General features: G+C 41.6%; 2 protein-coding genes across 4 annotated transcripts; one reads left to right on the top strand and one right to left on the bottom strand.

Annotated features, from left to right (window-relative positions):
• The first annotated feature begins 1838 nt into the window (after window positions 1-1838).
• LOC106582471 (heterogeneous nuclear ribonucleoprotein A1) lies at window positions 1839-7159 on the top strand. 3 transcript variants are annotated; one of them, XR_014382074.1, is made up of 12 exons: window positions 1839-1955; window positions 2844-2966; window positions 3078-3224; window positions 3319-3529; window positions 3619-3705; window positions 3812-3865; window positions 3960-4016; window positions 4269-4397; window positions 4527-4658; window positions 4743-4813; window positions 6288-6362; window positions 7008-7159. XR_014382074.1 is itself a non-coding variant. In XM_082967232.1 (11 exons), the coding sequence occupies exons 1-10, from the start codon at window positions 1950-1952 to the stop codon at window positions 4796-4798; spliced, it is 1002 nt and encodes a 333-aa protein (XP_082823358.1). In that variant the 5' UTR covers window positions 1839-1949; the 3' UTR covers window positions 4799-4813; window positions 6288-6807. The 3 variants fall into 3 exon arrangements, 2 of the variants coding, with proteins under 2 accessions (XP_082823358.1, XP_014021098.1); XM_082967232.1 differs by lacking the exon at window positions 7008-7159 and having other exon boundaries at window positions 6288-6807; XM_014165623.3 differs by lacking the exons at window positions 6288-6362; window positions 7008-7159 and adding an exon at window positions 4928-5632.
• A 1427-nt stretch (window positions 7160-8586) lies between these two features.
• On the bottom strand, window positions 8587-19186 carry nf2l2 (Nuclear factor erythroid 2-related factor 2). Its single transcript, NM_001139807.1, is given in 5 exon segments — window positions 8587-10220; window positions 10812-10994; window positions 11386-11478; window positions 11809-12084; window positions 19060-19186. Coding segments are annotated over 5 exon segments (1845 nt in total). The 5' UTR covers window positions 19102-19186; the 3' UTR covers window positions 8587-8969.
• Between the last annotated feature and the right edge of the window lie 3120 nt (window positions 19187-22306).

Below are 22306 nucleotides of genomic sequence, written 5' to 3'. Positions count from 1 at the left end.
TGATGTAACCACATTGTCCGATTTCAAAAAGGCTTTACAGCGAAAGCAAAACATTAGATCATGTTAGGAGAGTGCATAGACAAACATAATCACACAGCCATTTTCCAAGCAAGGACATGTGTCAATAAAACCCAAAACACAGCTAAATGAAGCACTAACCTTTGACGATCTTCATCAGATGACATTCCTAGGACATTATGTTACACAATACATGTATGTTTTGTTCGATAAAGTTCATATTTATATCCAAAAACAGCATTTTACATTGGCACGTGATATTCAGAAAATGTATGCCCACCAAAACGTCCGGTGAATGTGCACATCAATTTACAAAAATACTCATCATAAACGTTGACAAAGTATATAACAATTATTTAAAGAATTATAGATAGACTACTCCTGGATGCAACCGCTGTGTCAGATTTTAAAATAGCTTTACGGAGAAAGCATATTTTTCAATATTCTGAGTACATAGCTCAGCCATCACAGCGAGCTATTCAGACACCCGCCAAGTTCGGAGCAACCTAAACTCAGATTTAGTATTCGAAATATTCTCTTACCTTTGCTGATCTTTGTCAGAATGCACTCCCAGGACTGCTACTTCCACAAGAAATGTTGTTTTTGTTCGAAATAATCCATATTTATGTACAAATACCTCCGTTTTGTTCGTGCGTACAGATCGCTTATCCAAAGGCATAACGCGCGAGCGCGGAACCAGAGACGAAAAGTCAAAATGTTCCATTACCGTACTTAGAAGCATGTCAAACGCTGTTTAAAATCAATCTTTATGGTATTTTTAACGTAAAATTGCAATAATATTCCAACCGGACAATAGCATATTCATTTAAGAAGAAAAAGAAGGAACGGCGCACTCGCGTGACTGCGCATATCCAATCCCTTTGTTGCCAGGCAGTCCACTCAGAAACTGAGCTCCTATAATCTGCCCAGTGACACGAGAATGCTCAAACCACTTTCTGAAGGCTGTTGACAGCCAATGGAAGCCTTAGGAAGTGCAATGTCCCCCACAGACACTGTAGTTTCGATAGAGAATCAAAAGAAGAACTATAATTCTCAGACTTTCCACTTCCTGCTTGGATTTTTCTCCGGTTTTTGCCTGTTATACTCACAGACACCATTCAAACAGTTTTAGAAACTTCAGAGTGTTTTCTATCCAAATCTACTAATAATATGCATATTCTAGTTTCTGGGCCAGAGTAGTAACCTGTTTAAATTGGGTACGTTTTTCATCCGGCCATGAAAATACTGCCCCCTAGCCCAGACAGGTTTTAACTGACTTGCCTAGTTAAATAAAGGTTAAATAAAAATATATAAAATATTCTCCCACTACCGGCCAGTGGGCTTCCTCTCACTACCATATTTGGAAAAGCTAAACAGATGCTTCACATTTATACATCTGGTGAAATATCTGTCTAATTGTTTTATCTTCAGAGTTACCTCTGGTTCGTTCAGCCATTCCTATGGGGGAAATAAAGTCGGGCCCGGGTTTCAGTCGCCCTTTATGGTGGCCTTATGTGCTTTTTTTTGATTATTATTCACCAAAAGTGACATTAGCTAATGAAGATTATATCATAGAATAAAACGTATAAGACCTCCTAAACCTGTGTTTACCACAGATGTTATGTTCGCCGTTCATCCAAAACCCCATTCTTTTCCCATGGGCATTGACCACAGTCACTCAGGTATAAAGAACGGCGCAGTTAATTCCTACAAAAAGACGCCATTACTATTGCTCTCTATAAACAAACAGACCACAGTTTCTAAACATACTGAACTGACTTTAAATCAGCTTGCCCTATCCGGTTTATTCTGGTAAACGACAAGAACTGACCCTGGATCGGTTATAACCTCTGCACAAGCGCAGACTTCTTTCTAATCACGTGGTAGAGTAGCTTCCTTTCTTCTCAGGACCAAGGAGAATACGCTGCGAAATGGAGGTGACGATGTTATGCATGTTTATCAATCTCTGTATATTTCAGTTGGACGTAACAGAGTGTAAAGTGTATTTAGAGGAAACTGATTAAAAAATATATATATTTTTTTTTTAAATGTATCATGTTACAGCAACAATAAAATGTGCGCATTCTTAACCGCATTTTTTGGAGGAAGCAACGTTAGCTTACTAACTAACTAGCACAGCTGCGTCTCTGAACGTTTGGCCATCAAATTGCATCATGCCAGTCATAGTGCTACGGTTTCAATGTTGCATACATTTTGGTTTGTAGACGAGTGCTTGAATGTATTGTTGGGATACATAGCTACCGGTATAATAACGTTAAAGGCCTTACAATGTAGGACAGGCTACGCCTATACCTCGTAGTACGGCATGCATTGAACTTGAAAAATGAATTTACACACCAAATATTGGTATTTGCATTATAAAGTATATTAAATAATATTTTCAAAATGGCGAGTTGTTGTTTCTCCAAGAATGTTATAGAGTCGTGGCTAATGAGAACTTACTGTCCTACAATGTTTTCTGTGGGTTATTTTTTTTTATCAGCTAAGTCTGTCTTGCTGTTGGACACTGGGCAGAGCTGATTACTGTAATTACCCCCCCCCCCCATTACCCATAACTAGAGCATTATATAATTCTTCTCAATGTACGTCTCTGCCTGTAACCATTTAAACAGCCTGGCTGGCACATTGCATTCTAATGCAGTAGGTCTGCTTTGGGACGGTGTGAAATTAGAACTTTTACACTTATATATTGGTATATTGGACTCTTGTACTGTACAATTTTTTTGTAAAAAGATAGTATGCTGTTTTCTGTAGAGTTGCATTGTTATGCGTGACATACATTCCTGTTTTGAATAATTCAACAGGGTCATGAAGCTAGGGAGCCTGAACAGCTCAGGAAGCTGTTCATTGGGGGCCTCAGTTTTGAAACCACTGAGGAAAGTTTAAGGATCCATTTTGAACAATGGGGAAACCTCACAGATAGTGTGGTATGTATGCATTTCACTCACATTTGATTTAATAAAAAGTGTCTAGCATTTACAATGTATTTCTTGGAGACCCACTGAATTGTTCAAGTAATGTAAGCTGGTTTCATGTAGGTGATGCGGGACCCAAACAACAAGCGCTCGAGAGGGTTCGGCTTTGTAACATACTCCTGTGTGGAGGAGGTTGATGCCTGCATGGCAGCTCGCCCTCATAAGGTCGACGGGCGTGTTGTCGAACCTAAAAGGGCTGTGTCGAGAGAGGTAAGCGAACTCTGCTTCACATTCAGGTGCATTTGCTGTTGTGCAGGTGTTGACCGGTGTGTGCTCACTGCCCAGCGCTTCTTGTCTGTCTCAGGACTCCAACAGACCAGGTGCCCACCTGAGGGTGAAGAAGATCTTTGTTGGGGGTATCAAGGAGGACACCGAGGAGGACCATATCAGAGAGTACTTTGAGACCTACGGGAGGATCGAGACCATTGACATTATGGAGGAACGCGCAACTGGGAAGAAGAGGGGATTCTGCTTTGTTTCATTTGATGACAATGACACCGTGGATAAAATTGTTGGTATGTATGTGGTTGTTGCAGCTTTGTCATTTTAAACATCAGTAAACCTTCCGTTTGCTAAGTATTCCCCTTTTTTGTTTTTCTTTCAGCTCAAAAATACCACACAATAAACACACACAACTGCGAAGTCAGAAAAGCACTTTCAAAACAGGAAATGATGGAAGCGTCCAACCAGAGTAAGCATAATAACCTGTCTTTATACTGAATGTAAAACTGTGGGACTGTTTTAGAGAAGCACATATAGAATGCGTTTCATTGTCAATATTGGCATTTTATTTCTAGGTAGGGGTGGTGGCTCTGGGAACTTCATGGGTAGAGGCGGCAACTTTGGACGAGGTAAGCACTTTTTACATTTTGATATGGGGATAAATTTGGAACATAAGAACAGTAATCACACAATACATGTAAACATAATTGTCTTGTGTTACAGGAGGCTACGGTGGAGGAAGAGGAGGTTATGGAGGAGGGGATGGATATGGGGGAGATGGTAAACATTTCTCTACCATTAGTGGATAATCAGATGAGGGGGGGATTTAAAGATGCATTACTAGAAGAGAGCTTGTTCTAATCTGAGTGCGCTGCTTTTGGTCACTGTTCTGATCTCACTGGTCAATTTGTAACCTGTTCTGAGCTCACTGGTCAATTTGTAACCTGTTCTGAGCTCACTGGTCAATTGTCCGTCGAGCCACGGCTGTCCTGCTGATCTGAGACATACTGTTTTGTAACCTATTCTGTGCAGGTGGGAACTATAGTGGAGGTCCTGGCTACGGAGGTGGACGTGGTGGAGGGGGTTATGGGGGAGGAGGTCCTGGGTATGGAAACCAGGGAGGAGGATATAATAACTACAATGACGGAGGCAACTTGGGAGGTACAAACGCCTGTTTTAGCCAGGATATATTGTCTTGGCTCGTGATTTATTCTTTGAGTTGCACTCACACTTACCCACAATAATTGGATTTGATGTCTGACCTTCTAAAAACAAATCTCTGACTGCTAGGAAACTTTGGTGGTGGAGGAGGAGGAGGTGGAAATTACAATGACTTTGGTAACTACAGAGGACAGCAATCCAGCTATGGCCCCATGAAGGGAAACAACTTTGGTGGCAGAAACTCTGCTAGCCCCTATGGAGGTGAGTATTCACTCCCCTGAGCTGGATGTGACGATGTGCTGTTTGATGACACAACATTCATCTGTCAACCGTTGTTCATTCCAGGTGGCTATGGCTCAGGCAGTGGAAGTGGGGGTGGCTATGGCTCACAGCGCTATTGATACTATGACACTAGGGTATGTTCCATATTTGTTATTTTAAATACTCTGCATACCTGACTGTATAGTACAGCGTGAGCCCACGCAACACTAGAATAACAATTTTTGTTTTATCCTGTATCCATTCAACAGGCTTCAGTTCTTAGCAGGAGAGGAGATGAGCAAGGATTTGCCAGGAAAGCTGCAGGTTACTGTACTTTTAGGCAGTCGTCTGAAAGCATTTAAAGGAACAGAAGTCAGAAAGTTACTGCAGCTATAACGGGAGACTAATCCTTAAAAAGGCTGTACACAAGCTACAAAGTGCAAGAGTGTAGCTAGTACCTTCCTTTATTTGTGGTAGATGTTCCCCCACATTATATTTTTCCTTTTGTGCATCGGAAGTGTAAGTATTGTGCCTGTGGAATCAGAAAGTGTTTTTTTTTATATATATATATATAATTTTTACTCCTAACTCCAGTCCGTTTTGAATATTCCTTCGTTATTTTGCTGTAGATTGATAGATTTTCTCTGGTCTTCTCATCTTTGTCATTTTGAAGAACTTGGTTCTGTCAAAAGGGCGTAGACGCATCAGGCCCTCAAATTGGCTAGAGCTGTGCTTTTTTTCTCTCTTTGAAGTTAATATGATTGCAAGTCTCCGTATCAAGTGTATTATTATTTGTATTTCAAGAACAGTATGTATTTCAGTAATTTCGTTAGTGTAACGAGTGGTTATAATTAGTGCAGACAACAATTTGAGGAAATGTTTTACACTACTTGTATGCAGTAAACGCCATTCTAGATTGTAAAAATATTTTTGACAAGTGGAAAAAAAGTTAAATAAAGTTGTGTAGTAAAGTCTTTTGAAGTATAGTGCATCATTGGCTCAGAGAAAGATTGAAGGATTGGATTATTTTCATGTCCGTCATCACTAATCAAGTGTTGCACATCAATACCCTCAATGTTTTGTTTTCTCTGAACTTCCTTGAAATGTAAAAAAATAAAAAATAAAAATCTGGCTGGATGGAAAGGGAGTCTTGGCTAGTCCTAGGGCGAGGTGCAAGCATCACCTAGCCAGCATTGCACTAGTAGGATTGTTACAGCTACAAGCCACTTCAGTTGAGCCTCAGCAGGTCAGCATGGAAGATTGCAGATGACTTTTTCAGACAGGACCTCTTCAGCCCCAGCACAGTGGACAAGTCAGCATGTTGTGAGAGGAAAGAGAAGGCAGTACCGAGAGCCGCACCCTTGGAGAAAAGCTTGCATTGTCTTGCCTGGTAGTGAGCGTCAGCCTCAAGGCTAGCTATACCGTTCAAGATCAGCTGATGCTAGCGAAGAAAGTCTAACTAGAGTTCCTGGACACTTGGGAGATCCTGTTGAGTCAGATATCGACAGATTACCAGGAAGTTCTTATTAGCTGTCAGACCTTACATGGGGAAAGGGAAGTGAGTATTTCACAAGCAGTGGTAACATAAAGATGGAGCAGGTAAGAGTAACCACTTTGCTTGATTTACAGATCGGGAAAGGAGCATTACGACTATTAAAGGCTGAAAATCTCTAATGACAGGATTACATGGAGATTTCTGGATGGGTAAGACTTAAGTATTTCTCAAAGTATACAGTAAGGCTATGTAAGACACTAACACTCATAAGGTAGAACAAATGCTATTGAGTCTAATCCCTTTCGAGAGTCAAAGTGTACCATTCACTCAATTTAAGGTCCTTTTGAAGGATCTCATGAGATCCTTGCACAGCTCACTGATCTCTGGAGGTCTGCAGAGAACATGCTTCAATACACTCAAACTTACACCCCTATAGATGTCCTTGATATTTTTCTCTTTGTAGTTTTTTATACAATTTTCAATTTTAATGTATAGCTTTTAATAGTAATAATAAAAAGTTGCTAAATTAAGGATGGTGTTTTTTCAATCCCTGGTTAGACAATTTAAGTATCATATTATAGTTTGAAGAAATGAATACTTATGCATGTCTATTAAATAAATGAGTTTATTGAATAAAGACATCTCTCAAAGGAACGACTGATTTATTTGATGTATGAATAGTTGATAGTTGTTTTGTTCGCCTCACACAGCCTCTGAAAGATTGGTTTGATAAAGGGTGGAGAAGGCTTGGCGTTCAAATGTACTGTTTGTGAAAAGGCCTGGAACTGCAGATACAATGCGCAGTGCTAGCGGACTACTCATTCATTCTTCCGCTGCTCTGTCATTCGCTACAGAAGAAACTGGTCGGATCAAGGAGCCTTGGGTAGCCAGGAAAGTGCAGTGACTGCTGAGCTTTTCCCGAAGTGTGTCCAGCTGACCTTTTTGAAGTGTAGCTGAACAATGGAGTACACTGTTGCATAACTGAATAAATGTCGGTGGAACCATATCCTCAGTGTTTTGGCTTACACACAAGAATGTATAGAATTAAAGGATTCAGCTCATAATATTCCATACTTCCCTTTTTATGCACTTTTTTTCTGCCTATTAACTTGGGCATGAGGTAACGCATGTCTCAACCAGCTATTCTTTCCGGGGTGGAGATGTGGCAGAGGTGTGTGTCTACAGAGCCACGGTGACCTTGACTTAATTCCAACACAGTAAAGGTGAATAATAAAGTCGAGCAACCTGTCGGTTTCAACTGGAAGAGCATCGACACCATTTTTCCTTGCTTTGTAATTTACAAATGTATAAGCGCTATTGATAAGAGCTAGGTAAATGAGTATCCGTTTACATAAGGGGATTGTAAATATAAAATGAATTGTTTTACGTTATGCTCGCTGAAAACAAATGACAGCTAAACGGAAGCATATCAACTTTCCCACAGTGACGTTTATGAAATGGTGTGCCATTATGTAGAATTTACATTGTATGTCCTTTTAACTTCAAGAGATGACATTTAGAGACCCAAGCTGTAGGCTTCTGTAGCCGTACGCAAATCACGGTATAGCGCCAAATCTACAGTTGATTTATGATTAGTGTTTTAATTATATGCCCGGACTTTTCACATTATTTATGACTTTAAATATTAGCCACTATCGGTTGCCACCATCAATTATACCCACATAAATTTATTACTGTCACTTTAGTGTTCGTTTGCTTACATTTTGCATCATTCCAATACGTCGTTAGTCTGCCTTCCTGTCATCTGTCATGTCCGTGTGGTTGTTCCTGGGGATCGCTAGTAAATAGTGAATCATATTAGGCTAACCTATTAGAAGTTCTGCAGTAATTTCAGACATGTGGCCTATTTCAATCCTAATGGATTGAACCATACGTAGCCGTTCAAACCTGCAGCCTGGCACAAGGTTCACGATGACTGGACCATTGTCATCACAGTTTCTTGATTAGTGAGGATTATTAATGTGTAGCCTACTGTTCAACCCATTTTCGACACTTTTCTCACCTTCCAATAATTAATGGTTTGAGCAATTTAATATGGCAACTTTCAGGATCAATCACAAATATATTTAGTGCGTAAAGGCTCTCCAAACCTGTTTTTGTATTATTCATAAATACTTACCTAACTTTAAATAATATACAAGGTCAGAGTATTTTTTAAATCTACCAATTTGCGCTGTAAAGGAGACGAATATGTGTGTATTTACATGGCTTTGTTTCATCGATCTCCAATATTCTGAACCTGTTCTCTCCATATATTCTAGTGAGTCTATTGAGAAAATCCTAATTAAACGGGGATATCTTTACATAAATGCACTGAAAGTCTGTTAGTCTGAATACCAACTACTGAGAAGTTAGTAGGAAAGGCGTACATTTCTGAATCGGCCTAATTTGAATAGTAAGCAAGAGACCAACTGACTAAATGAACTGTTTATTTCATTAAAAAGCACAAGAGTCAGGACATACAAAGGAAATGGAGCTGCAAATCAGCAGTGAAGTTTATAAAACAGACTTTGAAGTAACAGTGATTGCAACAATATAATTAGCATACTAAAAACATGATATATACAATACACATTTTCATATCTCAAAAGCAAATTATGTATTTACAAACAATATCAGGGGAAAATAGAGACCAGTACAAAATAACTCAAATATAATTAAAGATTCAAAAAGAGTAGGCAAAAACTATATAACAGTTCTGCTGTTTTACTAATGCTTAAAGCCAAGCAACTACAAAGTTATTCTTTGCATAGTATTATTACTAATGCTGTACCATGTAGTAAAGCAGAGAAGTGCTAGCTGTCCTTTTTCTTGATAAGTGTCTTTTTAATGCGGGGGACGAGGAAGACTGTGCCATCGGTGGTCTGCTGGAGGGAGTACTCCAACGGGGAATAGGGCTTCCCATCCTCGTCCCTCAGCAGACGGAAAACCTCCAGGTACAGGGTGTTAAGCTCTTGCTTCATCTTCCGCAGGCTGCTGTCATTCTTGGTCTTCTCTGTCTGCAGTCGCTCCTTCTCCTCCTTCAGCGAGTCCAGGTCATATTCCAGCTCCGTGATGTTCTCCATTTTGCGTTTGCGGCAGTTCTGGGCAGCCACCTTGTTCTTGCCCCGCCGGCGGATGTCTCTGACCAGGGCCAGCTGGGCTTCGTTGAGCTGGTGCTTGGACATCATCTCGTTGAAGTCATCCACAGGCAGGTCGATGATCATGTCCACGGTGAAGGGGATCTGGAGGGCCTTGGCTCGCTGCTCGTCTCTAGAGAGACGCTTCTCGGAGCGCCTCCTCTTCTTGTCTTTAGTGAAGGGGGGTTCACTGTGGCCAGTCTCGTCATCTGGCTCAGTCTTGCCATGTTTGGGCTTTTTGTCCCGCTGCTGAGGTAACACAGAAAGAGGTGTCTGCAGGCCATCTGGTTGGAAAGACAGTGAGAACATCTCAGAGTAGTCAGACTGTGCACTCCCAGGGTTACTGTCCATCTCATCCATGTCTGAATCGCTGTAGCCACCAAAGGAGCGGTCCCCATACATGGATTTCTCAGGAGAGCTAGAGTATGAGCTTGCCTCCACAGAAACTCCTGAATCAGAATCTGGACATTCTGTAATTATCTCAGGTTTGTTGTCTCTGTCAAATGTATCTCCAGGAGAAAGGTCCTGTAATTCCATTGGTGTAAAAGTAGGCTTGTTTGGTATTTCTGCCAATGAGTTACCTCCATTTCCTTGGCCACAAGGCAGGGTGACACTGGTCACTTTTGTGTTGACAACATCTGGGTAAAATACGTCACAGAAAGTGTCTGCACTGAAATGAGTATTTAGGTCTGGAGCCTTCAGGGTCATCTGACTGAGATGGTCCAGTGGAGCCATGTTGGGAAAGCTCTCCTCAAAGGTGTTGATGAATTCAGGTGGGCAGACATCTTCTGTGTTTGATGCCACCTCTTCCAGGTTGGACAATGGGTAGAAGCTGTAGTTTGGATCCTGCACCTCAGGGGTGGTGTTAGTGGGCAGATATCCTCCGGTCTGCTCCCGTGTGTCCTCCATTTCCATATTCAGACATTGCTAGAAAACAAGATTCAGAAGCATCAAAACAAATCCAGTAACCCATGCCGTTAATTAGACATCAAGATGTAACGTTAATGTAATATGCAGTATAGAACCATCATGTCGATTAGCTGTTGTTCAGTTTTTACTAATCATTTATTAAACCTTGGTTTCAAACCTTTTTATTCCCAATAGTAGCTGAAACTTTCCACAGGTTCAATATTGCAAATAAAGTGGGATTCCTATATTGATTAACATTTTTTGCATGAAATTACACATTGTATTTGTACTGTAAGTAAAGTATTTTATTTCTTGTTTCAATGCTACTACCTTCACTAACTGCTTAGAAGCTATTTTATGTTCTACTAAGGACACAAGCAGCTTCACACCATTTGAGGCTTTCCCTCCCACTGCTTGGAGTCAACAGTGCTATGTGGGAACCTGACCACAGTGAGAATTAGCTGAGTAGTATCTTCTTCCGCTGTGTCCCATTCAAACACACAAAACAAAAAGGTGAGTATGTCCTCTCATGCATACCTGGCTGCTGCCATCCATGCATTCTTTGAGTGCTTGTTACACCATAGAGGCGGTAGAATATTCGTATTGTACCTGCAGCTCAGGGAGGGACAAAAGCTCCATCCAGGCCTGCTCCAAATCTGGGGAGGTCCTTTGTGGGGGCATTGGGGCTGGGAGTAGGGGCAGCAGGGTCAAAGCTGGCGGATCAGATTTCATCATGATGTGGCTGCTGTTGGGTGCTGGAGCTACGACGGCGTCCAGACAGGAAGAGGTAGTCTACAACACAAACAAGGGAGGGAAACACTGTAAAAGACCGGTACATACAACATTATATATTGTTCATTAGAAACTGGGTGGTTTGAACCCTGAATGCTGATTGGCTGACAGCCATGGTATATCAGACAGTATACCACGGGTATGACAAAAAATATATAATTACTTTGGTAAGCAGTTTATAATAGCAATAAGGCACCTCTGAGGTTTGTGGTATATGGCCAATATACCACGGTTAAGGGCTGTGTCCAGGCACTCTGTGTTGTGTTGTGGCTAAGAACAACCCTTAGCTGTGGTATATTGACCATTTACCACACCCCCTCTGTCCTTATTGCTTAATTAGAAATCGTTGTAAGCATATTTGTAAGGTAATAGTGAAAGCCTGTATTCTTACCTCAGTTGCCTCTACCAAAGGAAATGTCTCTGCCAGCAGTTGCATACATTCATCAAATGACATGGCATCCCCATCTACAGTGAAGCTGACATCCTGAAAGCAAAGATTCAAAGCACTTCAGGTTTTCATCTAAATTCCCTCTATTCTAACACTGCATCCATTTCAACATTGTGTTTGAAAATGCCTGATTTGCTAAAGAACAGGTAAGAATTTGAGCAGACAGCATTGCGCTACCTTAGACAAAGCTCTCCACAGAGCAGTTTCTAAACAGCCAAATCCACTAATGCAAAACTACAAAGCCACCTGTGTTTCCCTAATTACAGTGGATGAGGTTGTTACCTAGCTACAGAGCAGCTGCACCCCCCAGGGAGGGGAGTGGCCAGCCCCTGACATGACTGACAGCTGTGTGTGTGTGTACGGTACCTGTATGAGTTGAGAGGGTGCGGCGGAGGTAGCCGTCTGCAGTGGCTGTCCGCTGGTTGCAAGGCGGGGCACAAACTCCCCCGTCTCCTCATCCAGCTGCAGCTGAGCAAGCAGGGCCTTCTCCTGCTCCCTCTGCTGCTGCAGCCTCTTGTCCTCCTCCTGTTCCCTCTGCTGCTGCAGCTCGTGCTCCTTCTGACGCTGACAGTAGTCAAACACCTCGCGCCCCGCACCCAGATCTATGTCCTGCCTCCACAGGATGTCGATCAGGTCTATGTCCTGCCAACAGACAACAAGTTAGACCGGAACTCACAAAGCACCACACAGACTGTGACCAGATGAAAAGGAGACTGAGGAAGAACAAGGAAGCGTTTCCCTGCTGTGAAGGAGTACGGCTACTGTCTCTCTCTCTCTCCAGTGCCACGCCCCGTCCCTCTGGGTGTCTGACGACAGCAGTACTAGCAAGAAGCAGTATGAATAATAGATGCACTTCTCCATTTCCCCAACTGCTCCTGAGTGGCGCAGCGGTCTAAGGCACTGCATCTCAGTGCTAGAGGCGTCACTACAGACCTTGGTTTGATTCCAAGCTGTATCATAACCGGCCGTGATTGGGAGTCCCATAGGCCGGCGCACAATTGGCCCAGCGTCGTCATGTTAGGGTTTGGTCGGGGTAGGCCATCATTGTAAATAACACTTTGTTCTTAACTGACTTGCCTAGTTAAATAAAGATATTCACCCACAGAGGAGACGTGCCTCTCAGCTGGTGACTCTCTTGATTAGTCTCAATCAAATAAATCAAAGGACAGCAGGTCAAATGTAATACCACTAGCTCAAAAACCAATGAAATCATTGATCACTCTGAGGTGAAAAGTTAATTGATACAACTTAAAATTAAAATGGAGTTTTACGGAGTAAAAACAGAGTTTTACAGAGTGGCTGCGTTGCTGAAAACATTGGATGCCTTTTCCAGAGATAGCTAGAAAACCGAACCTTCTGCGCATGCGCATAATTATTTACTTTACAAATGTTTTCTACTTTTTATTTGATAAACCACACTGCACCATATTACTGTATTTTGATAAACATATTCAGCTTGAGATCTAGCAAGGAAGGTTTGGTGCAAATATGTTCAGACAAAGTTCTTACTATGTCCCCTCTGGTGTATACAGTAGCAACACCACTAGGACCTCCTAGTACGCTGCCTGTTCAGTCAGGAATGTGCAGAGATAAACTGTGCTGGTCTCCCCTGGGGCCCATCTTAACATCTATTACTCAGACCTTATATACAGAAGGAAACATTTCACAAAGGACTTGTGAGATTGCATTAACCCAACGTATTAGGTCACAAGGAAAGCTCTGAGGATGTGCCTATTTGTTGCCTAAAAGAAGGTCAACGATACTTTCAGAGAGACTGGGACACATAAACAGAACAGAGAGGATGTAAAGAGAGACAGATCAGATGACTAACAAAGTGGAAGGGAGTGCAAAGAGGATGTGGTGTGGGAAAGATTTCAGAGCTTGGTGTAGATTTCGACATAGATAACTCTTGTAAATGGAATGAGCAGAAGTAATTGAGTTGTAACTTTGTGGCCCAAATCAAGTGTTAAACATGGCCACAAAAATCCCCAAAACAATGTTTAATTATATAATTCACATGACCTATTATCTTTAAATTCAGAAATAGTTATAACAAACATTCTCTCTCTCTCTCTCTCTCTCTCTGCAGTGCAGCTGAGAACTCTTTAACCCTAATTGCCTCATGGGTGTCGCGTCAAATCCAGCATTAATCCATGACCACTAAAACCTTTAAAGTCACAAGGTCTGGTTAGGCCTGTAAGTCTCGCTATTAATCTTGGTCTGGGTAGTGAGTACACAAAACCATAGGTGATACATTATGGCTCTGGAGAGGATGAAGAATGGCCCACACAACCACCCACAAATATCACTTACAGTCTAGAAGAGTAAAGAAATCTTGAAAAATAGGCATACAAAGCCTTATTATTTTCAAATCAAATCTTATTGGTCGCGTACACAGATTATTAGCTACAGCAGTGCAGTATAATGTCTAGCAAATACAGTACAGATAACCTATAAATCTAAACAAGAAATCAAGAAATGTCAGAACGAGTCCAATTATCAATCCAATATAGATATATTAGAGTGAGCAGTGTCAGAATGCAGAATATAAATATGTGGTGTTTTTAGACAGTATATAATTCGGGTAAATAAAATGCTTTATACAGTAGTAGGTATATTAGAATGGGCTATGCCTAGTTAAAAACAAAATGTGGTGAATACAGTATATACATACACAGTGAGTAAACAATAGTATATGAAGTGACCTATGTTCAAAGTTTCTACATACATGGGACATTTTATAGACACTTTCATCATACAGGATGGATTCATAGTGTCATAAAATATGTTATTGTAGAATCCCCTTTGAGGAAAAAAATATATGATTTTCCCAGAGCCTCTTTTCATGTTGTCACTGAAACTTCAACACCACTCAACATTCATGCAGAGATGAGTGATCTGTGTACATTCACAAATGACTGAATCCTCCCTTTTCGAGGCCCCTTTCATGGACTGTCTCAAAAAGAGGATGATGTAACTATTTGGATGAACAGCTGAATGACTTCAAGTTATAACTCAGTAACTATTTTGATATAAACTATATTGGTGGAGTGAAGTATTTATCCACAAAATACTTGTGAAACATACTGGTTAGTTCACTGATCTTTATGAATAGTATAAATGTACTAAGATACCATGTTAGTTACCTTTATCTGTCACTCAGAGGAGGTCTGGATTACAAATAAGGAACTGGGCTTGTAAAAATATATGATCCATTTCCTGGTCGATTCTGTAAATTAGTGTAAATAAAAACATTTTTCATGCTCAAAAATAATCTCTTTGTTTAAAACCAAACAGACAGACTTTGAGTAGCTGTATTTGGACTTCCATCTCAGAATGTGCAGCTACTCAAACAGAATAAAACAATTGTATTAGGTGAAGAAACAGCACTTTTAAAAACAAGCCAACCAAAGGAATTGTAAGCGCCAGTAACACAACAGGGCTGTGAGATAGAGTAAGGTTTCCTGGACACACATTAAGCCTTGACCAAAAAGCATTTTCGTGTTTGCTTTTAAATCCAGGACAAGGCTTAATCTGTGTCCAGCAAACTGTCCCAAAATGCAGCTCTGTGTTGTTTCATGATACATTGTTGCTTACCGCCCCTACTTGGGAGTCAGATGACTATATTTTGTGTCACAAAATAAACGCATCTGGTTAAAACAACTAAGTAGACTAAACTCAGGTTTAGTTTTAATCTAGGGGGAAACCTGTTATTCAGTTTATAAAACCAAGGTAGCAAGATGGCACAGTTTTATTGTCCCCCAACCAATTGTGCTATTGTGTGTCTTTTTTGGCGTTATTCGTTTTTTTACATGTCACCTTTATTTAACCAGGTAGGCCAGTTCAGAACAAGTTTTCATTTACAACTGCGACCTGGCCAAGATAAACCAAAGCAGTGCGACAAAAACAACAACACAGAGTTACACATGGAGTAAACAAACGTACAGTCAATAACACAATATAAAAATCTATTTACAGTGTGTGCAAATGTAGAAGAGTATGGAGGTAAGGCCATAGAGGCGAAATAATTACAATTTAGCATTAACACTGGAGTGATAGATGTGCAGATGATGATGTGCAAGTAGAGATACTGGGGTGCAAAAGAGCAAGAGGGTAAGTAATAATATGGGGATGAGGTAGTTGGGTGTGCTATTTACAGATGGGCTATGTACAGGTACAGTGATCGGTAAGCTGCTCTGACAGCTGATGCTTAAAGTTAGAGAGGAAGATATGACTCCAGCTTCAGTGATTTTTGCAATTCGTTCCAGTCATTGGCAGCAGAGAACTGGAAGGAAAGGCGGCCAAAGGAAGTGTTGGCTTTGGGGATGACGAGTGAAATATGCCTGCTGGAGCGTGTGCTATGGGTGGGTGTTGCTATGGTGACCAGTGAGCTGAGATAAGGGGGGCCTGAGGTAGAGTATCTCAAGATAAGCTGTAGACCACACTATTTACCAAGAGTTTTCATCAATATTCTTTGTAGCTGTCTATTTACCACCACAAACTGATGCTGGCACTAAGGCCGCACTCAATGAGCTGTATACGGCAATAAGCAAACAGGAAGACGCTCATCCAGAGGCGGCGCTCCTAGTGGCCGGGGACTTTAATGCAGGGAAACAAATCCGTTTTACCTCATTTCTACCAGCATGTTAAATGTGCAACCAGAGGGGAAAAAAACTTTACTCCACACACAGAGACGCGTACAAAGCTCTCCATCGCCCTCCATTTGGCAAATCTGACCATAATTGTATCCTCAGATTCCTGCTTACAAGCAAAAACTAAAACAGGAAGCACCAGTGACTCGGTCAATAAAAAAAGTGGTCAGATTAAGCAGATGCTAAGCTACAGGACTTCTTCAGATGGCATTGAGGAGTACACCACATCAGTCACTGGCTTCATCAATAAGTGCATCAATGACGTCGTCCCCACAGTGAAAGGAGCGAGACTTTAACTCGGAAGCTTATAATAAATCCTGCTATGCCCTCCGACGAACCATCAAAACAGGCAAAGCATCAATACAGGACTAAGATTGAATCGTACTACACCGTCTCCGACGCTCGTCGGATGTGGCAGGGCTTGCAAGCTATTACAGACTACAAAAGGGAAGCACAGCCGAGAGCTGCCCAATGACACGAGCCAACCAGACGAGCTAAATTACTTCTATGCTCGCTTCGAGGCAAGTAACACTGAAGCATGCATGAGAGCATCAGCTGTTCCGGACGACTGTGTGATAACGCTCTCCGTAGCCGATGTGAGTAAGACCTTTAAACACGTCAACATTCACAAGGCCGCAGGGTCAGATGGATTATCAGGACTTGTACTCCGAGCATGTGCTGACCAACTGGCAAGTGTCCTCACTGACATTTTCAACCTGTCCCTGACTGAGTCTGTAATACCAACATGTTTCAAGCAGACCACCATAGTGCCTGTGCCCAAGAACACTAAGGTAACCTGCCTAAATGACTACCGACACATAGCACTCACATCTGTAGCCCCCAGGTGGTAAGGGTAGGTAACAACACATCCGCCACGCTGATCCTCAACATGGGGGCCCCTCATGGGTGAGTGCTCAGTCCCCTCCTGTACTCCCTGTTCACTCATGACTGCATGGCCAGGCACGACTCCAACACCATCATTAAGTTTGCAGATGACTCAATAGTGGTAGGCCTGATCACCGACAACGATGAGACAGCCTATGGGGAGGAGGTCAGAGACCTGGCCGTGTGGTGCCAGGACAACAACCTCTCCCTCAATGTGGTCAAGACAAAGGAGATGATTGTGGACTACTGGAAAGGGAGGACCGAGCACGCCCCCATTCTCATCGACGGGGCTGTAGTGGAGCAGGTTGAGAGCTTCAAGTTCCTTGGTGTCCAAATCACCAACAAACTATCATGGTCCAAACACACTAAGACAGTCGTGCAGAGGGCACAACAAAGCCTATTCCCCCTCAGCAGACTGAAAAGACTTGGCATGGGTCCTCAGATCCAAAAAATTTTCTACAGCATGGGTCCTCTTTTACACTGCTGCTACTCTCTGTTTATTATCTATGCATAGTCACTTTAACTCTACCTACATGCACATATTACCTCAATTACCTCGACTAGCCGATGCCCTCACACATTGACTCTGTACCGGTACTCCCTGTATAGAGCCTCACTATTGTTATTTTACTGCTGCGCTTTAATTATTTGTTACTTTTATTTTTTATTTATCTATTTTTTACTTAACACTTATTTTTTTTCTTAAAACTACATTGTTGGTTAAGGGTTTGTAAGTAAGCATTTCACTGTAAGGTCTACACCTATTGTATTCGGCGCATGTCACAAATAAAATGTGATTTGATCCAATTTGATTTGAAGGTCAGCTACAGAACTACAAACACTTTTGGGTTATTATAACAAGCCTAAGGCTTAAGCCTACATATATTTCTCAATTTCACACAACCAATTTAACTCTAAAGAGGACCTGTGTAGTCTACATCATGGAAAAGAAAATAAACTCAATTCCAGGCTGGGCAGCCTGAGATTGTGCAATCAGTTAGTTGTATGGAGCGAAATAGGCCCAAAGATGGTGGATGAATAAAGATGTCTTACTGAGGCAGTTAACCATTGGAAAAATGGTCAAGTTTTTCCTATCTTTGTAAGTGGGCGTTCCCACTCTAACGTGAGCATGCTTTCCTCCATAATCTCTTACATCAAATCAAATCTCTTACATGGCTCACGCGAGAGAGGGCACGCCCACTTACAACAGATTTTATATATATATATATCAATGGGGAAACTGTCCAATAACAGCTGGCTCTGGGGTACTTACTGGCCCCGACCAGAACAAATGTGACTATGAGATGTCTCGCTTTCTCTACCGTCTACAGTCGGTTTATCGCCGGTTTCGTTAGGTTACTGGTAGGCCAATAGATGCCATCTTTACGGGAAAAACGCTATGGGGCTCTAGTGGCGCATGGGGGGATTCCGACGGCCAAAAAACAAGCGCACTGAAATGAAAAGAAAAAGACTGTCTGGGGAGATGTGTCGTCATCGTCACCTTGACATATGTTTTACTTGACAATAATTCCATCATTACACATGGACTTCGAAATTAAACGGATGTTTTACCGTTCTTTTTTTCGCCCACACGGAATTGAGTTGGATAAACCGGCCAGACTTCCAACCATGACTTTGCAGAATTTTCTATGAAGGCGTCTGTCGACTACAGCGCAGAGACAAACTGTAGAGCTACATGCAGTAGTAGCCTAATGTATTTACAAATGTCAAAACTACAGCACTAGAAGTTCACAAATATGATTATGATAGACTGTAAGAAAACATATTTACGATGCAGTCGTTTCATTTCATTAACTTACGAAACAATATCTTATGAAATAATATAAGGAGTAGTATGGGAAACACATTGAGTTGAACATGACAGTTTATTAATCAGGTAACATATGAACAGTTTTAATTAGCCTAATTTTATTTCAATAGTTTGAAATATCCAATAAAATATATTTTTTTCAACAATGAGGATATTGTCTAGCATTGCGTCAACAGGCTATAGGTCAACCTTGTGCTATAGTTTCACATAACAGCCTAAATATATTATATATAACAAAAGATGATTTACCTGTTGACTAGGACGAATTTTAGGTATCTCAATTTCCATCATAATAGAGAGTTGTCCCTTCGTAAAGCAATGTCCAATATATTAAAACAAATATTTATAATCCTTTAGACCTACAGCAATATAAAATGGTGGACTATCAGAAAGCAAGGAGTCCGGCGCAGCGACGTTTTGGCTATGAAGGAAATATTGCTTCTAATCCTATGAAAATGTACGGAAAAATCCAAGCAGTCTGATGGCCCTGCCCACAAGCTGCAGCAACCAGTCAAGGGCTCTGAGAGAGCTACGCTGGGATCGTCCCCCTCAATATCCTATTGGTCCATAAGACCAGTGTGTGCCTGTGCCCTGGACAGCCAATACAACATTTGCATAAGAGAGGAATTTGTTATGCAACCTTAAAAAAAATAGTTTATTCCAGTAACATTTACATAATCTCTGCCCTCATGGATTCATGTTTCTAGAATAGGGCTTTTAGCCCAATTTGCCAATTAGAATTGCATCTTGGTTGACTTTTTAACAAACATAAACATTACAGTTATTATAATGTTATTACAACAGCTATTACAACAATTGTCGGTAGGCCTAATGTTTAACAATTTGAGTCACATTTATCAATTTTATCATCCTGACAGACAAAATTACCCCAGTCATCTCATGCAGAATGCTGTGAAGATGCCGTGTATTTATGTACTGTAGGTTTACAGTGTCTTCAGAAAGTATTCAAATCACACCCCTTGACTTTTTCCACATTCTGTTGTGTTACAGCCTGAATTTAAAATACATTTAAACTGAGATTTTGTGTCACTGGCCTACACACAATACCCCATAATGTCAAAGTGAATTATGTTATTACATTTTTTTACAAATTAATACAAAATTAAAAGCTTAAATGGCTTAGGTCAATAAGTATTCAACCCCTTTCTTATGGCAAGCATAAATAAATTCAGGAGTAAAAATGTGCTTAACAAGTCACAAGTTCCTCGGCGTACACATCACTGACAAACTGAAATGGTCCACCCACACAGACAGTGTGGTGAAGAAGGCGCAACAGCGCCTCTTCAACCTCAGGAGAATGAAGAAATTTGGCTTGGCACCTAAAACCCACAAACTTTTACAGATGCACAGTTGAGAGCATCCTGTCGGGCTGTATCACCGCCTAGTTCCGCAACTGCACCACCCACAACCACAGGGCTCTCCAGAGGGTGGTGCGGTCTGCCCAACCCCTCACCGGGGGCAAACTACCTGCCCCCCAGGACACCTACAGCACCCGATGTCCCAGGAAGGCCAAAAAGATCATCAAGGACAACAACCACCCGAGCCACTGCCTGTTCACCCCGCTTTCATCCAGAAGGCGAGGTCAGTACAGGTGCATCAAAGCTGGGACCGAGAGATTGAAAAACAGCTTCTATCTCAAGGCCATCCGACTGTTAAATACCCATCACTAGCACATTAGAGGCCGCTGCCCTATATACACTACCAGTGAAAAGTTTTAGAACACCCACTCATTCAAGGGTTTTTCTATATTTTTACTATTTTATACATTGTAGAATAATAGTGAAGACATCAACACTATGAAATAACACATATGCAGTAAACAGTAATGCAGTAAACAAAAAAGTGTTAAACAAATCAAAATATATTTTATATGAGATTCTTCAAATAGCCACCCTTTGCCTTGATGACAGCTTTGCACACCATTGGCATTCTCTCAACCAGCTTCACCAGGAATGCTTTCCCAACAGTCTTGAAGGAGTTCCCACATATGCTGAGCACTTGTTGGCTGCTTTTCCTTCACTCTGCAGTCCGACTCATCCCAAACCATCTCAATTTGGTTGAGGTTGGGGGATTGTGGAGGCCAGGTCATCTGATGTGGCACTCAATCACTCTCCTTCTTGGTAAAATAGCCCTTACACAGCCTGGAGGTGTGTTGGGTCATTGTCCTGTTGAAAAACAAATGATAGTCCCACTAAACCCAAACCAGATGGGATGGCATATCGCTGCAGAATGCTGTGGTAGCCATACTGGTTAAGTGTGCCTTGAATTCTAAATAAATCACAGACAGTGTCACCAGGAAAGCACCCCCACACTACAACACCTCCTCCTCCATGCTTTACGGTGGGAAATACACGTCTTACAAAGACACAGTGGTTGGAACAAAAAATCTAAAATTTCCACAGGGCTAATGTCCATTGTTCGTGTTTCTTGGCCCAAGCGAGTCTCTTCTTCTTATTGGTGTCCTTTAGTAGTGGTTTCATTGCAGCAATTTGACCATGAAGGCCTGATTCACATAGTCTTCTCTGAACAGTTGATGTTGAGATGTGTCTGTTCCTTGAACTCAGTGAAGCATTTATTTGGGCTGCAATTTCTGAGGCCGGTAACTCTAATGAACTTATCCTCTGCAGCAGAGGTAACTCTGGGTCTTCCATTCCTGTGGCGGTCCTCATGAGAGCCAGTTTCATCATAGCGCTTGACGGTTTTTGCAACTGCACTTGAAGAAACTTTCAAAGTTCTTGACATTTTCCATATTGACTGAACTCCAGGTCTTAAAGTAATGATGGACTGTCGTTTCTCTTTGCTTATTTAAGCTGTTCTTGCCATAATATGGACTTGGTCTTTTACCAAATAAGGCCATCTTCTGTATACTCCCCCTACCTTGTCACAACACAACTGATTGGCTCAAACGCATTAAGGAAAGAAATTCCACAAATGAACTTTTAACAAGGCACGCCTGTTAATTGAAATGCATTCCAGGTGACTACCTCATCAAATCAAATGTATTTATAAAGCCCTTCTTACATCAGCTGATATCTCAAAGTGCTGTACAGAAACCCAGCCTAAAACCCCAAACAGCAAGCAATGCAGGTGTAGAAGCACGGTGGCTAAGAAAAACTCCCTAGAAAGGCCAGAACCTAGGAAGAAACCTAGAGCGGAACAAGGCTATGAGTGGTGGCCAGTCCTCTTCTGGCTGTGCCGGGTAGAGATTATTACAGAACATGGCCAAGATGTTCAAATGTTCATAGATGACCAGTAGGGTCAAATAATAATAATCTCAGTGGTTGTCGAGGGTGCAACAGGTCAGCACCTCAGGAGTAAATGTCAGTTGGCTTTTCATAGCCGATCATTCAGAGTATCTCTACCACTCCTGCTGTCTCTAGAGTGTTGAAAACAGCAGGTCTGGGACAGGTAGCACATCCAGTGAACAAGTCAGGGTTCCATAGCCGCAGGCAGAAAAGTTGTAACTGGAGCAGCA

This window comes from Salmo salar, chromosome 21 (genome assembly GCF_965601325.2).
Source record: "Salmo salar chromosome 21, fSalSal1, whole genome shotgun sequence".
Classification (NCBI taxonomy): Eukaryota; Metazoa; Chordata; class Actinopteri; order Salmoniformes; family Salmonidae; genus Salmo; species Salmo salar.
Note: the sequence above shows the minus strand (reverse complement) of the source record. Positions and strands in the feature narration are given on the sequence as shown.

What these genes read in the sequence shown, in the direction of transcription:
- LOC106582471 (XM_082967232.1), top strand. An exon ending in GATGGAAGCGTCCAACCAGA is followed by an intron (nt 3,706 to 3,811) that starts GTAAGCATAATA and finishes TTTTATTTCTAG; the next exon opens with GTAGGGGTGGTGGCTCTGGG. An exon ending in TGACGGAGGCAACTTGGGAG is followed by an intron (nt 4,398 to 4,526) that starts GTACAAACGCCT and finishes TCTGACTGCTAG; the next exon opens with GAAACTTTGGTGGTGGAGGA.